Here is an 18077-nt window from a genome sequence, read left to right on the forward strand (position 1 = left end):
ACCAATCTCTTTGCCTTATAGAAATCACCAGGTAAGTCGATATTAGGGTCAACTAGTTCACTCATAAGGTCAATAAAAGAGTCCATGGCTCCTTGAGAAATATTTCAATTAGATTTTATACTTAGTAATCTAACTGCAACAGACAGCTCAAAGTGCGGACTTCCTTCACGTAGTGGACGACTAACTTCCTCTAACTGTTCATAAAAACGTTTTGCGTCATCATTAAGAGTTTGTTCAACATTTTCATTGGGCTCACCCCCGAAGTGCATCCCAAAAGCATCCGTAACCATATCATGAATTCTAGAATCACGATTTGTATTCTCCACCGACCTACTACTTTCACCAACAACCATGTTATGAAATATCCCACGGATACCATCGATCTCTCCATGATTAGTCCACATAAAGAAATTCTATATAAACCCATTCATATAAAGATGAACTTTCTCCGATTTTTCAAACTTCATACAGTCGCACCTAACACAAGGGCGCCTAATTACTCCTTCACTTTGGTATGGTGGAAGTGATATTGCATGTCTAATAAAGTCATCAACCCCTTCTACAAAATCCCCCCACAATCCCCGCCGATTACGATGATTCCTATTGTATATCCAAGTACAATGTTCCATCTATACAAAAAAAACAAGAACAAATTAATTTAGTAAATTCATATCATAATCTTTTCTAGTTAATTCATATCCTAAAAGTTCCAATTCATATCCTAAAAGTTCAATTCATATCCTAAAATTTCAATTTATAAACTAAAAGTTTAATTTATAAACTAAAAGTCCAATTCATATCCTAAAAGTTCAATTCATATCCTAAAAGTTCAATTTATAAATTAAAAGTTCAATTCATAAACTAAAAGTTCAATTCATATCCAAAAAGTTCAATACATAAACTAAAAACTCAATTCATATCCAAAAGGTCCAATTCATAAACTAAAAGTTCAATTCATATCCAAAAAGTTCAATTCATAAACTAAAAATTCAATTCCTATCCAAAAGGTCCAATTCATAAACTAAAAGTTCAACTACAAATCCTAAAAGTTCAATTCATATCCTAAAATTTCAATTTATAAACTAAAAGTTTAATTCATAAACTAAAAGTTTAATTCATATCCAAAAAGTTCAATTCATAAACTAAAAATTCAATTCATATCCAAAAGGTCCAATTCATAAACTAAAAGTTCAACTACAAATCCTAAACCCTAGATTCTAACTAAACTATTCAAGACTATACAAAGTATAATTCAATTCTAACTAAATTATTCAAGACTAGTTAAACTAATTAGTAAATAAAATTAATTAACAAAACTAATTAAAGCAAGACCTAAACCCTAGTCCTCAATAAAATACAATGTTCAAAGAGTTGAAACACTAATTGAAACAATAAAATACAATGTTCAAATAATTAAAACAAAAACTAGATAACAAAGAAATGGGTTGTAATTCAAACCTAGAATTTTTAGGTGGAGAAAGAGAGGGGCGACAGTCAGTGGTAGTGGCAGCGGCAGCTCCGGTTCCGGCGACGGCGACGACCATGGGCGGTGACTACACGGGGTGGGAAATTGGATTTGTGTGAGGGTAGAGAAGGGGAAGGGAAAGTATTGAGGGAGGAGTTAGGGAAATTTTAGGGAAGAAAATAAGAGAAATGAGGGGAAACCCGTATTTCATTCTGAATTTCAGAATTACCGACCAACGTTGGTCGGTACATTAAGTGTTGACGTTTGACCAAATATCGACCAATTTTGGTCGATTTGTTTTTTTTTTTAAAAACTAAATTCTTTTTTTTTTGCTTTTATATAAGCTATAAAAAATTATTATAAACTATAAAATTATTATTAACTATAAATATTTATTTTATTTAACTATAATTATTATAAATAATTATAAACTATAAGCATAATCTTTACAAAAAATTCTATTAACTAGATAATTACTTTTAATAGATTATAATAGCATCTATGTAAGTAAATTTTTAAGTTATATTTAAGTATATGTGTAATTTCACACACACACACACATAAACTATATTGTAATTGATGATCAATCTTATACATTACTACGTACGTACGAATAATTAATTAATTGATAAACCAATATAATATTATTCTATTTTAGGTCGAGACATTTTGTTTTTTATATTAATTGATATAGGTCAAAACGTTTTGCTTTTAATATTCATTGATGCATCTAAATAAGTTATAAGTCGATTAATCAATTTACAAGTCTATCAATCCCTAAAAGAACCCGACCCTATGTTCCTAGCGCTTCATGTTCTTATATATATATATACAACTATCAAAGAGTGCGTGTGTGCAACTATCAAAGAGTGCGTGTGTGCGTGCACACACACACACACACTGTCACTTCATTGTAATACTTTAACTATATATATAGCTTGTTATAGTATATGTTAGTGTGTATATATATAACACACACACTTCATTGTACTACTTTAACTACATATATAGCATGTTATAGTATATGTTAGTGTATTCATCCCTTGTATTACAAAAGTGTTAACGGATTACATTTATATTATTTAGATAGTAAATATAAAAGTGATTTTTAATTTTGATCAATGTTGACCTAATATCCGACCAACTTTGGTCGGTTATTTTCCAGAAATTAAAGTATAGCGACCAAAGTTGGTCGGTAAATGCTTCCCTTATATTAACCGACCAACTTTGACCTGTAATTTTAAATAGGATTTCTTTATATTTTATAAAATATTTTAAATAATAATATTAACTATTAAAATTTTATAACTGGGTTTCACATTACCGACCAAAGTTGAACGGTAATGTGAAATTTTCTTTGACTAAACAAGTCTTACCAGCTCGGATGTTGACCTCTTTACCGACTAACTTTGGTCGATAATTTATTTAAAATAAATATAAAATATTTTTCTCCCTATTTCCGACCAACTTTGATCGCTTTTTTAGACAGACCAATTTTGATCGCAAAATTTTGGTCGTTAATTACCGTATTTCTAGCAGTGAAAGGATCCCCATTTATTACAAAAGTCAGTTTATTAAGTGACGAATATTTGACAATTTGGCCGGCAGCTATGAGCATTGGAACCTGGAATGAGTCAATAATCTATTAAAATTATTGTATTTAACTCTTGGGAGTTGGGAAGTAAAATAGGACAATAATTTTTAAAATTGACGAGAGCTCTACTAATATATATTTTTCGAAAAAATGAGGAGTATATTATAATTTAAGTCGCATATCATGTGGGGTTAGTCAGACCTAAACTTAAGTTACTATACCTAAAGGATTAAATAATTAACATGTACTTATTTATTTACTTGTTGATATTCCCACATCAACGGTTTGTATCACTCTTCATTCTTCACCATTTAAGTCTTATTCTTTCTGAATTTCGATTTCTCTAGTCCAAAAGCATAGCAATTAATCTCTCTATTGCCAGGTGAGATTTCTTTTTAGGTTTTTACAGTTCCACTTCTTTTTTGTTATTTTACATTTTTATGTCTTTTTCATGCTGTGATGTGAATCATTTCCTCTGAAAATGACAATGGCATTTATTAACTGCATCTACCAAATTAATTTTGGATCTTTCCAAAGAAATAACACGATAAAGAAGATACTAAAAGTAGCTAAATTTCATAGTTTATGATCCAAATTCTGATAAATTCATTTCCCACCAGTAAGGAAGAAAGTGTATTTATAATTTTAGCTTTCCTCTCCAAGTTAAGTACTTTCTAACTTCATCGATCTTCCTAACTTTTTTGTTTGCTTTTGATATGTTATAGTTTTGTCGTCGAAGTTAAAAGAACAACAAGAAATATTGACCTCTGTTTTTGTTTTTTCATTCGAATATTTATTTATTTCTGTGCAGAAATCGCATAATTTTATATTTGCATATTGTTGAATATTGAGCTCAAACATTGCTTCGTAATACATCACGATAATTTCGGGAATAGAGATCAATGCAATAATGGTTATAACTAATCGATCAAAGTTTGTTTAGGTCAAAATGAGTCGAGTCAAGATGGGTCAAATAACAGGTCATATTTAATATGACCCAACATCACTTCTTTTTATTTTACTTTTAGAAGAATAAGGTGAAGGTCAATGTATTTTTCTTTGATTATTATCTTAAGTTCTTTCATTATTACATCATTCTCAATTTCCAAATTTGATTGTATATTTAAATATGAATTGCATTTTGATCCATCAGGTTTAAATTTGACCCAATAATAACTCCTCGTGTCAATTCAACTAAGGCGTTATTACCCAAGCCATTTAAACATGGATGAATTTGGCGGGTTACTAAAGTAGGTTTATTTTTATCACTTCTATCTTCAACCTATTTGTCCCAATGGTATACTCCAGTGACTGAAACAGAACATCGCGGATCCAGAATTTAAGGTTTATGGGTTCCTACCGTAATTTTAAATTAATATGCAATAATAATCGGGTTCACAATTACATATTTATAAATATTTAGTGAATTTCTTAATATAAATACAAGGTCTACGCAAGAGTTACTGAGTTCCCGGGAACTAGACATGTTAAATGGGACCCGACCCGGAACCGAACTCATTGACTCTTGGCCCGTGGGTCCTTAACCGGGCCGGGCCGGTTCACTTTATTATATGGGCCGGTCCGGATTTGATCCATTAATCAAAACATATTGACCCGACCCGGACCTGTAACCCCTAATTCCTTAACCCGGACCCTAATGGGCCGAATCCAATTTAATTTAAAAAAGTTAAAAACTAATGAGTGATAAAAATTTCAAACTTTATACATATATACGAATTTGAAATTACTACATCTCCTTGAGCCAGTTAAAATAAAAATGAAAGAAAAATCATACTTTATTAACTTTAAGACTTGAGAAACATATAGAATTCGACTATTTCTATAACTAGTAGTCTAAACCATATGGAATTCGACTATTTCGACATGACGCCTCATAGTGTTTGGTACTATATTCTTTCTTCAATGTCCGGATTCAATTTTTTACCACTTGTCTGAATATATATATGTGTGAGCTGGTCCGGGTCGGTTGACCTGTGGGTCAGCTACCGGTTCTGGTCCGGTTCGGTTCAGTGGGTCAAAATATTATACTCAATTATAGGTTGACCGGGAATCCATACTCAATGCTCTAGGTTCGCCCCTGCATCCAATAGAGGTTAACGTGTGGTGTTATAATTAAGATTTTGGAGGTTTACTCCTTTTATTCATCTTCATTATATATTGGTGGCCTTTAGACTCATAAAACGTTATGTGGCATTACTTTTTTATTATTTTTGGTTTGGGTTCTTTCTCTAAATTAAGAAGATTGTTAATTTTGTTTTGATTTATTGTATGGAAGGTGACAGAGCTATTAACTCTAAGGCAGTTGGTTTATAGTTTACACAATTGTGAAAGATACCAATTAGCTGTAGTTTTCAACAATTGACATGGACGTTGTTGAGACTTGTGAAGAAGAAACGCTTTGTTCTGGAACGCCTTCAACCAAACGTAGTCTCCCATCAATTGAGGAGGAAGTTGTGGGGTTTGAGAAAGATGCAGAAAGTATAATAAAGAAAATGATTCAAGGAACAAAGGAGCTAGATGTTAACTCAATCTATGGAATGCCAGGTCACGGAAAAACAACTTTGGCCAGGAAAGTGTACAACAATCCTTCTATTGTTAATTACTTTGATGTTAAAGCTTGGTGTTCTGTTTCGCAAGCATATTATAGGATAAAGTTGTTGGGTGAGATTTTCAATCAAGTAACAGGTTATAAGAGCGAAATTGATGATGATGTTGACATAGCTGACAAGTTGCAGAAGACTCTAAAAGGCAGGAGATACCTCATTGTCTTAGATGATATATGGAAAGTCGAAGATGGAAGTAGAGTAATGGTAACAACTCGAATTGAAGAAGTGGCTAAGCATCTCCAGCACTGCAGTGATCCTTATTCTCTTAGATTTCTAACATTGGAAGAGAGTTGGGAATTATTACAGAAGAAAGTATTTCAAGGCGAGAGTTGTCCCCCGAATCTACAGGGACCAGGGTTAAAAGTTGCCCAACACTGCAAAGGTTTGCCGCTTGTAATTGTCCTGATTGCTGGAATTATTGGAAAAATGGAAAGGCAGGAGTCTTTGTGGCTTGAGGTTGCAAATGACTTAAGTTCTCATGCTTTAGATGAGCAGAGTATGAATGTAATACAATCAAGTTACGACCATTTAGAAGACCACTTAAAGCCTTGCCTTCTTTACATGGGATTGTTTCCGGAAGACTTTAAGATTCCAGTATATGATTTGCTGAAGTTGTGGATGGCAGAAGAGTTTGTACTCAATGTCGAGACAGAAAATATGGAGGAAGCAGCTAGAGTTTGCTTAAATGATCTACTTAATAGAAGTCTAGTTATGGTCTCTGAAAAGAGAATTGATGGTGACGTTGAATGCTGCACACTTCATGATGTAGTGCGTGAGTTTTGCTGTAGAAAACTAGCGAAGGAAAATTTTATGCAGCTCACAGTGCCATATAATCCATATCTTCATTATTCCAAGAAATCGCGGTTATGCATTTATATTCATGATGATCTGGTTGAAGACTTAATTCATTCTGAATATTGGCCGCATAAGCCTATGGAGTTCATTGCTCATCCAAAATGCAACCGTGGATACTGGAAATTAGTTGAAACAGCTAGCAAGTTTGTCTTCCCTTCAAATATTAGGTACTTGCATATTCAAATCGAATTGCCAATCAAAGGGTTACATCAAAATATTGCAAGATTGCGGAATCTGGAGAATCTCAAATTAGAAATACGAGACACTTTTGGGGAAGATTGTTGGGACGTCAGTGATGTTGAGTTCCAAGCACTCAAATACTTGAAATTATTAAACTTCATGGATATTAGAGAATGGAAAGCTTCAGAGGAATCCTTTCCTGTGCTTGAGAAGCTATTTATAAAGCATTGTATCTACCTGGAGGAGATCCCTTCGTGCTTTGAGGAAATTCCAACACTGCAACTTATTGATGTGGAACAATGCAGGGACTCTGTTGGGGATTCAGCTATAAATATCAAAAGAGAAATAGAAGAAACCACTGGATCTGACACTCTCCAAGTTCAAATTCGACGTCCAATGCGCTAAGTCAAAATATTAAAATTTCCCAAATTAAGGTAGTAAGCCACTACTTCAATATCTGATCGGGTGTTTAAATGCATCTGTTTAATAGAATAGTATATTGTTGCAGACTTATGAGATGCATTTGTTCAAAGGCTTCTTGTTGCAGACTGATTGCGGATAACAAATCAGGCCAAGTTGAAGTTTCTGCAATGCAAATCAGTGTAGAAGATATGTTAGGAACTTAATGTCACATTATTCTCCTACTTCAAATGTTAAATTTTGGGTTAGTTCTGTTAAAATCATATAGAATCTGTGAACTAGTTTTTGATACGTTGTTTAGTGATGATCACTTGTTAACTTAATCTAAGTCAATAGCACCAAGATTTTACGTGGAAACCCTTCTGATAAGGGAAAAATCACGGCCAAGAAGAGCAACTGATATCACTATAGCGAGGAATTTTATACTGTGTAGTAACGAGTACAAATACTCCTAAGACCACTACACCTTCAAAAGAAAAAATACTCTTGCTTTTTCCACGTTACTACAGTATGTCTCATACTCTATTTTTCTTCACAGACTATTTTCTTATAGTCTATGAAATACCTTGCTCTCTATCTTTCACTCAGATGTATTGTTTGAGATTTTTGGTGTGTAAGAAATGAGAGTCGAAACTCTCCTTTTATAGGCAGAACCTCACTCCCTCACGCCTACTACATTTTACATTTTTCTCTCATGCATATTTGTTATGCTTACCAATCTAAACATTTTTTCTTCTGCAACCTACCACATTTGACAGTGCAAAAGAAAAGATGGTGGCTGCCAATCAAAGGAAGAAAATTATCTTCCTTGATTTATGGGATGGACCCCATAAATCTCCCCCTCCAGTCTCATTCACCTGAAGGAGGTAACACTGGAGATTCTAGTTTGAACACATGCCGACAAGTTCTTTGCAAAACTCGAACTTGTCTCTTGGTAGGGTTTTCACTCGTGTGAATCTTTTTGACTTGAAGTGATTCGTTCTCCACTTGCTCACGAATCCAATGATATCTGATGTCGATGTGTTTTGTTCTCGCATGGTACATGAAGTTTTTGCTCAGGTCTATTGCACTCTGATTGTTGCAATAGACAACATACTCCATCTGTCGCAATCCAAGTTCTTGAAGAAATCTCTTGAGCCATATTATCTCCTTGCCAGCTTGAGTAGCCGCAATATACTCCGTTTCAGTTGTAGATAGTGCGACACACTTCTGCAACTTCGACTTTCATGATATAGCCCCCCTGAAAAAGTAAACAAATATCCAGTAGTGGATTTTCTGTTATCAAGGTCACCTGCCATATCAGAATCTGTATAGCCCTTCAGAATTGGATTTGATCTTCCAAAACATAAGTATCCATGTGAGCTTCCTCTTAGATACTCGAGTATCTACTTTACAGCTTCCCAATGTTCTTTTCCTGGATTTTCTAGAAATCTGCTAACAACACTGACTGCATGAGCACTATTTGGTCGAGTACATACCATTGCATACATCAAACTTCCGACAGCAGAAGAATAAGGAATATTGGCCATTCTCTCTTTTTCCTCCGTTGTTGTAGGACACATCTTCTTGCTCAACTTCAGATGACCAGGAAAGGGTGTGCGAACCAACTTAGTACTTTTCATATTGAAGCGCTCCAGTACACGTTCTATGTACTTCTTCTGTGATAAGTAAGGCTTTCTTTCGTTTCTCGAACGACCCAATTCATTCTATGCCCAAAATCTTCTTAGCATGACCCAATTCATTGCAAAAGATTTATTCAACTGTTTCTTCAACTCGTCAATCTTGGAAGCATTCCTGCCCACAATCAACATATCATCCACATATAGCAAGAGGATGATAAAGTCATCATCAAATTTTTTTTGTACAAACACATAGTGATCTGAAGAAGTCTTCTTGTAGCCTTGCTTCCCCATAACAGACTCAAACTTCTTGTACCACTATTTGGGAGCTTACTTCAATCCATATAGACTTTTCTTAAGTTTGCATACAAGATTTTCTTTACCTTTTGCCTTGAAGCCCTCAGGTTATTCCATATAAATCTACTCTTCTAAGTCACTGTGAAGAAAAGTATTCTTCGCATCCATCTGCTCAATCTCCAAATCAAGACTGGCAGTCAAACCAAGAACTGTCCGAATGGAGGACATTTTCACGACAGGAGAAAATATTTCGTCAAAGTCAATACCTTTCCTTTGACCAAATCCCTTGAAAACCAATCTAGCTTTGTATCTGGGCTTCAAACTATGTTCTTCAGCTTTAACTTTGAACATCCACTTCTTCTTCAAAGCTCTCATGCTCTTAGGCAATTGCACCAACTCATAAGTATGGTTCTCAAGCAGAGATTTCATCTCATCTTGCATAGCTTCAATCCATTGATCCTTGTGCTCATCTTCTATGGCCTCCTCATAACATTCAGGTTCTCCCCATCAGTGAGTAATACATACTCATTGGGCGAATAACGGGAGGAAGGAGTACGAGGTCTAGAAGACCTCCTGAGTGGAATATCTAACTCGTCCACAACTTCGTGAGTATGAACATTTATCTCATCAGTATTAGCATTGTTATCACCATCACCATCAATATGCTGATCTAGAATATGGTTCTGGGCATCACCATCATCATTGAGCCCACGAACGTCATCTGCATTTGTATGAGGAATTTGATCAAGATTAACTAAACCTTCAGAACTTGGAGATTTTAGCTTCTCCGCTTTGTTAATATCTTCAATGGTTTGATCCTCCATGAAGATAACATCACGGCTTCTCACGACCTTCTTCTCAATTGGATCATATAGCCTGTAACCAAACTCATCAAGGTCATAACCAATGAAGATGCACTGCCTTTCCTTGACAGTTAATTTTGACCTCTTATCTTTAGGTACATGTACAAAAGCTTTGCAACCAAACGTTTTCAAGTGGTCATAGGAAATATCCTTGCCATACTAAACTCTGTTTGGAACATCACTTTGCAAAGCAACCGCAGGGGATAGATTAATAACATATGCGGCGGTCAACAAAGCTTCACCCTAAAAGGAATTCGACAACTTTGCTTGAGAAAACAAACATCTCACTCTTTCCATCAAGGTCTTGTTCATCCTTTCTGCTAAACCATTAAGCTGAGGAGTCTTCTAGTATCTGATACCATATTGCTTGTAGTATTCGTCAAACGGTCCACAATATTCACCATCGTTATTAGTACGAATACACTTTATCTTCTTTGCAGTTTCTCTTTCAACTAAAACTTGAAACTGCTTAAAGACACCCAACACTTGGTCTTTAGTCTTCAAGATGTAGACCCAAAGTTTTCTTGAGAAGTCATCAATAAATGTAGCAAAATAAAGTGCACCACCCAAAGTCCTTGTCTTCATTGGACCACATAAATCTGAATGCACCAACTCAAACAACTTTGTCTTTCTTGAAGGAGGATGAGACTGGAACAAAAATCTATTTTGTTTTCCAGCCAAGCAGTGCTCACATTTTTCTAATTTTGCACTTTCAAAATTTCACAACAATTTCTTCTTAGCTAGAACATTTAGTCTTTTCTCGCTAATGTGGCTAAGCCTCCTATGCCATAACATTGAAGAGCTACTGCTCTCAACGGCATTCACCACATCAACACAGGTAGAGGTCGTAGTCCAATATAGACCACGACGTTTTTCCCCACGAGCCACAATCATGGAACCCTTAGTGAGTTTCCACTTTCCAGCACCATTGGTACTGACATATCCCTCATCATCCAAAACACCAACAGATATCAAGTGCAAACGAACATCAAGTGCATGTTTTACATTGTTTAAAACTAGTTTAGTTCCAATACTAGTTTCCAAACAAATCGTTCCAATACTAGTCACCCTAGATTCTCATTACCCAAACTCAAAGTTCCAAAGTTACCCTGAGTATAGGATGAGAAAAATTCCTTCGTTGATGTCACATGAGATGCGGCAACACTGTCCACAACCCAGCTTGACTCATCACAAGCAATATTTATCAGATCTGTATCAAGGACAGTAACAAGATGTTCTGTAGTGACGGTGGACACAAGATTGCCATCTTCTTTCTGTTCTTCCTTGTCTCTATTCTTCTTTTTCAAAATACGGCAGAACTTCTTTGTATGCCCTTTCTTCTTGCAATGATAGCACTCAATATCTTTAAGTCTGTTTCTGGATTTTCTTCTATTATGTTCTCTATTTTGAGAACCTCGATTCTTGCTTCTCATTTAAAAAGGCCGCTCTTGGCAATATCCATAGAGATCACACCATCCGGAGCAAAATTTGATAATGAATTTCTAAGAACTTCCCAAGAATCTGGTAGGGAACCAGGTAGAAACAGGCATTGAATTTCTTCATCAAATTTAATGCCCATAGTAGATAACTGGTTCATGATTCCCTGAAAATTATTCAGATGATCTGTTATAGCTGAACCATCACGGTATTTTAAACCCAATATTTGCTTTATTAGAAACATCTTTTTGTTTCTAGTTTTTCGAGTATACAAACTTTCAAGGTGCTCCCATAGGGTCTGAGCATGTGTCTTCCCAGAAATATAGTTCAAAACATTATCGTTAACCCACTGTCTAATAAAGCCGCAAACCTGCCTGTGTAACAAATTCCACTCTTCATCTGATTTATTATCAGGCTTTATAGTGGCGAAGACAGGTTGATGAAAACTCTTGACATAGAGCAAATCTTCTATTTTGCCCTTTCAAATGGCATAATTTGTGTCATTCAAAGTAACCATTCTACTAGTGTTGGCTTCCATCGTTTATCACAAATACAAATACTATTTATTATGAGACCAAACTAATTCTTTTTTGATGTGGAAGTTCAGACTATGCTGTAACCACAGAGCATACTCAGACAGAACCTTGGCTCTGTTACCACTTGTTGGGAATAAATCCCGTAAAAATAATATTCACGATATTAGTGATAAACGCGGACCATAAAGTTATGGTTAAATCAGCAAGAATAAAATGCAGCAAAAATAACACCAAGATTTTACGTGGAAACCCTTATGAATAAGGGAAAAGCCACGGCCAAGAAGAACATCTGATATCAGTATAGCGAAGACTTTTACACTGTGCAGTAACGAGTGCAAATACTCCTAAGACCACTGCACCCTCAAAAGAAAAAATAATCTTTTGCTTTTTCCACCTCACTACAATATCTCTCACACTCTATTTTTCTTCACAGACTATTTTTTTATAGTCTATAGAATACCTTTCTCTCTATCTTTCACTCAAATTTATTGTTTGAGAATTTTGGTGTGTAAGAAATGAGAGTCGAAGCTCTCCTTTTATAGGCAGAACCTCACTCCCTCACCCCTACTACATTTTATATCTCTCATGCAGATTTGCTATGCCTACCAATCTTGACATTTTTTCTTCTGCAGCCTACCAGATTTGACAGTGCAAAAGAAAAGATGGTGGCTGCCAATCAAAGGAAGAAAATTATCTTCCTTAATTTATGGGATGGACCCCACAGTGTGCGTGACTCATTCTACTCCTTCAGTTGTATTTTTAAGTACTACTAGTTTCTATGTATGTGTTTCACAGGTAACAAGCCAACTAAGAAGAGAAAGATGAAAAAAACGGTAAAGTAAGTACAATACAATAGACACGACTAATAATAAACACGATTAATTTCATGCAACCTATATCTTATAAAATATCACTTTTTAGCTAATTTATACCATATAGGAGTATGTTTTATTATCACTATTGCATTTTAATTATTTATATAAGCAAAGCGGGTAAGGAAGACTGTGGTGCCATTCATTTATAGATTGAGCTATAAAAACTTGTGTTTTGTTGTAGTTTTTTACTATCGGAATGAGAAGAAGCTTTTAGCCTTTAAATATATAACAAATATATAAATAATATGACAACAAACATATGTGGTGAAAAGTCATTTTTTGTTAAAATATATATTTTAGTATGTATTAGTATCATTTTTATGGAGTCAAAATAAGAAAGATTTTACTTTCACCGAATAATTTGACAATTAACATCTCATCTAGTTGATTGACATATTTATTTTTGCTAGTTATTATAGTTGTTGCCATAATGTATTTTGGAGAACTTACATTTTCATGTAATGATGGAAATTATTAAAATATCCAGCACTACCATAACCGTAGAATTGACAACTAACTATTTGAAAGTTGATGATAGGCTATAATTGTGTATTTTAGTTATTTATTACACTCTAATTTACTGCAGTTTAATTGAGTTTGAGCTTTAATCGCTAGTGTTTTTCACTAATTGTGTATGTTATGCCTTGTAGAAGTGATTCCGAGCTATGTAGATATTATGGAATGAATTCAAGTGATTTGGAGCTTTGAAGTCTGAGTAAAAGTCCAAGGAATTAAGTCGGGATTGTGTCCGGGGATCAACGGATGATAGTTAAGAACGAAAAGAAGAATCGAGGGGGCATACGGCGCATTGTCTAGTAAAATACAGATAACTTTTCGCTCAGAACTCCGTTTGGGCTCCACAATATATCGTTGAAAAGCTATTTGAAAGGGCTACAACTTTCATTTTTACATTTTCGCAAATTATCACTACTGCGCCGCATGGGACGCCGTAGGGTGCGGCGCAGCAGTGTAAAAATTGGCCTGACAAGAACAATGCAAGGATGTTGATAATATCCACTAGCGGGCGCAGGGTGCGGCGCACCTGTACAAATTTTACAGAGTTGGAGTCCTATTTCGCGCAGGAAAGGGTATTTCGTCTGAGCCTTACCCTACTTGGTATAAATACATATAAAAATACTATTTTGAGGACTTTTGATAGATCTTAGACCTGGGGACAGATCTTAGACCTAGGGACACACTTTAGACGTGGAGGAACACATACCATGCTTTGGAGGAGGCTCCTAACTAGTTTTTTTCTCTTTTCTTCTTATGTTTTATAGTTTATTAGTTCTAGAGTTTTTGGGTGCTACATGAACGTTGTAGTTTGAATCTTGAATTGTTCTCATTATTTTATCATATTGGATTATTTATTCAATCTTGCGCTTAATTATTTGATTGTTTGATAACCAATTAAATACTATCTATGAATCTAGGATTGAACTCGGGAGAGGGAATTCTAGATTGCATATAAGATTGAGTCGAGCAAGATCTTAACTCGGGGGGAGGGGGGATTTGCAGTTAGGATAGGAATATACCTAATCGCCTTGCTTGTTTACTATACAGGAATTATTAATGTGTTCTTGTTAATTCTAATTTCATAGGAATATAGGCATTAGATTAGCTTGAATAGGCGAGTTGTACTTCGGAAGAAGGCTACGAGTAATATTAACCCTGTCAATCAATAAACCAGATAAATTAATTAGACAATTTAAGTGAAAAACTCAACGGGATTGTTAGCTAACCCATAGCTCTAGAATATTCACTCACATTGAATTCTGCTTTAAGTTTGTCGTTGTTTTCTTTAATCTCGTAATTTGTTACTCTAGATTAAATTTTAGAAAAATATTCATACTTTAGGATTCACTTGAATAGATTAATTATTTGGTTTAATTTAGTTGATAGTTAATCACAAGTCCCTGTGGGTACGATATCTGGACTTACAATCCTATATTACTTGTCGACCATGTATACTTGAATGTGCGTTTGGGAGCAACAAAGGAGACCGAATCTTTTATTATATGCTCTTCTATATTTGTCATGAATGCTGGATTTATTCTAGCTCTTGTATATATTGTTTGTTGAATCTTTTTTATTTGATGTTAGAAGTATGTTTTTTTACCAAACCTATATTTATAGTATTCGCGCTTGTCGATTTTGGAACTACTTGTAGCACTTGATGAAAATTTCCTCCAAATCTCATTACTTTTCACCAAACGATGCATCAATGTTTATTATACCTCCAACGCTCTTGTTAACTATTTCGATTGATTGACGCTTAACCATAGATGCTTATGTTCTTGTTCATAGGAATCAATACTTAAAATTTATACCAAAACCTAATTATTTTAGGACAAAACTAAAAACACAAGCATCTTGGAAAAGATCCAAATAAGTTATAAAGGATGTGAATAAGGAATAATACTTTTCTAAAGGAGCTATAAAGGATGCGAATAAGGAATAACGATTAAACAATATAGTAGTTAAGCCAAGTGGAAAAGATCTAAACATAAGCAAAATGGAAGAAATAATACCTTTTGCTGCAAAAATTTTGTTATGGAGTAATATACTTCTCAAAAAGTTTATGATGGAGAATATAGAATAGTGGCTCCTTTTATATATAAGTGTTTGAGTCTTTTTCCCTAATGGATTCAGACAATATAATAAGTTCTCAAATTATTAAATTTGTAATGGATTCCTAGAGGTATTGGTACTAGTTTAGGATTCAGACAATATAATGAGGTTGTGAAATATATGAATTTTTTGGAAGTATAACGTGTTCCCAGGAGGAATTGGTATTAGGTTTAGGGATAACGAGATGTAGTCATTTGTGTGTCCTATGGCTAATAAGATTAGAGGGTCGACGTTGGAATTCCGATCATGGCCTTTCCTTAGGAATTATTGTATTTAATATTTTAAGGCTATTTTGGTAAACCAACATTGTATTCAAACTTTTATAAAATATTGATGTATTATATTAGTCTGTAGGGACTATTATTGCTCATCTCACAAAAGAGAGATTTCATTTCAGACCTAATATGGACGATTTTGACTTTTTCTCTAATGACTTGGGTTAAATTTGAATAGTAAAAATATTACCGGGTTGGGTCGTTCTCATTTAATTTGATTTAAAGAAAAATTTAACTGGTACTCAAAGTATAGATATTGGACATTTTGAAAAATCTTGGCCTGATTGGAAGTAGCAGCAAGTTTAGCTAGACAATCAGCTACCTGGTTACCATTCCTAAGGCAGTTTTGCATGCAAATATTAGCATCATTTATGGAGTTGATGATATTGTCCACAATCTGCTTAATCTTGATGTTGTCGGCCTCTTTCTTAGTCAACATATTTACAATGACCAGAGAGTCGAGTTCAAGAACAAAATCAGTGAACCCATGATGGCTACACCATTTCACTCCAAACTCAGCTGCAAGAACTTCAATCATATTGTTGCTATTACTCTGAACGTTGACTGAGAAAGCCATGATTAAGTCACCATTACTGTTTCTCAATACCCCAATACCTGTCGTGCCAGTTTTTTGGATGAAGCTCTTATCAGTAATGACCTTTATAGTATCCGCCGAGGGTGTTTGCCATCTAACTTTCTTCCAGGTTTGAACAGACTTGAATTTTTTTATGTTATCACAATAAAAGGCCACGATACCTTGCTATCAATACCAGGAATCACCTTCGCAATTGCCTGCTTTATAGTCCGGACTCCTTGGTACTTCATAAAGTTGTTGTTGAACTTGTTCTTGTTTCCATATCTACATAAGGTCCATTGCTTCCACATTTCCTAGCATATGATAGTTGGCTCAATCTGCATAATCTGTTTGTGTATTGTATTGGTAGTTTTTGTATCCCACCATCTCTTAAAGATTCTAATAATAGGTTCAAGTTGATGCTTCATTCCCAGAGGTTTGCCTATTTAATTCCATATGAACTGTGCTGCATCACTTCCATTGAACACATGCTGCATGGTTTCTAGATGTGCATGATTACAATAAAAACATCTAGAAACAATGTTAGTACCAAATTTGCTAATAGCATCATCAAAAGGGAGTCTTTTCCTAAAAATCCTCCAAGTTAAAAAAAGAGCATTTAAAAGGGATAGAGTTATGCCAAACCTTACTGATGAACTCATTTTTTTCCTACGCGCTCTAATAGAGTGCCAGGCAGAGTTATTGGAGAACAAATCATTTTCAGAGATATTCCAAATTGGGAAATCATCAGTGTTAATATTGCCCACTGTGGTCTTAGAGATAGTGTCACCAATATGGGCAGGAAGAGTATCATTCAGCTTTATAGTATCCCAAGTCCCACTGAAAATATAATGCTTGACTTGAACTTTAGCAGATTTTCTTTGATCCTGAACAACTATGGACAAAGCCCCATAACCTTTCCAGTTATCCCACCAGAAACTCAAGTTTCCTTCTTGAATTTTCCAGATGATGTTAGGCGCAACCTTCTTCTTAATCTTCATCATACTTTTTCAAGTGTGAGAGTCAGAGGAGATAGGAATTTTGGTCACAACAAGGGCTCTCTTACAATATTTATTCCTAACGAAGGTGGCCCAAAGAGAGGATTGGGTTCTAAACCTCCATCATCTTTTAATGTTAGGGGATTCCGTAATATCTTCCATCCTTCTAATACCCACACCATCTTCCTCTTTAGGTAAATAAAGGTTCTTCCAGGCACTCTAGCAATAGGTATTTTTTCCTTCTGAAGTTCCCTAGAAGAAATTAGAAAAATATTTCTCCATGAGTTTGGGCACACTTTTAGGGGAGTTTAAGGTATAAAGAGTATATATGGGGAGAGATTGTAAAATGTGTTTAATAAGGATCAGCTTGCCCCTATCAGAGAGCATTTTACCCTGCCAAACATTAAACCTCTTCACAATAGTAGACAACATACCATCAAATAGAGTAGTATTTTTCCTTCCTTGATAAATAGGGCATCCCAGATAGTTGAAAAGGAAGCTTTTATTCATAAAACCTGAAGCATTCCTGATCCTATTAATCCTGCTAGCTGAGGTGTTAGCGACAGTGATGAGGAAGCTTTTTGCATCATTAACTTTCTAGGCTGAAGCATTCTCATATCTCCTAATTACCTTCTTAATAAGCTTAATGGTCTTATTGTCCCATCCACTGAAGATAACAATATCATTGCCATATGCTAGGTGGTTAATAATGGGGCCTCTACAATCCATAGTGAAAGGAGAAAAATTGGTCATACCAATGAGATTGTTGAGAGATCTGGATAAAATTTCAGCTCCAATAATGAAAAGAGATGGGGATAATGGATCCCCTTG

General features: G+C 34.9%; 1 protein-coding gene across 2 annotated transcripts; it reads left to right on the forward strand.

Annotated features, from left to right (window-relative positions):
• The first annotated feature begins 3342 nt into the window (after positions 1 to 3342).
• On the forward strand, positions 3343 to 7305 carry LOC107763447 (putative late blight resistance protein homolog R1A-10). 2 transcript variants are annotated; one of them, XM_075218890.1, is made up of 3 exons: positions 3343 to 3441; positions 5356 to 7155; positions 7230 to 7305. In XM_075218890.1, exon 2 carries the CDS (start codon positions 5444 to 5446, stop codon positions 7124 to 7126), a length of 1683 nt encoding a protein of 560 aa, XP_075074991.1. In that variant the 5' UTR covers positions 3343 to 3441; positions 5356 to 5443; the 3' UTR covers positions 7127 to 7155; positions 7230 to 7305. The 2 variants fall into 2 exon arrangements, with proteins under 2 accessions (XP_075074991.1, XP_016437418.2); XM_016581932.2 differs by having other exon boundaries at positions 5356 to 7305.
• The last annotated feature ends 10772 nt before the right edge of the window (positions 7306 to 18077 follow it).

This window comes from Nicotiana tabacum, chromosome 8 (assembly GCF_000715075.1).
Source record: "Nicotiana tabacum cultivar K326 chromosome 8, ASM71507v2, whole genome shotgun sequence".
Classification (NCBI taxonomy): Eukaryota; Viridiplantae; Streptophyta; class Magnoliopsida; order Solanales; family Solanaceae; genus Nicotiana; species Nicotiana tabacum.

What these genes read in the sequence shown, in the direction of transcription:
- LOC107763447 (XM_016581932.2), top strand. Translation starts at nt 5,444, where the DNA reads ATGGACGTTGTTGAGACTTGTGAAGAAGAAACGCTTTGTTCTGGAACG.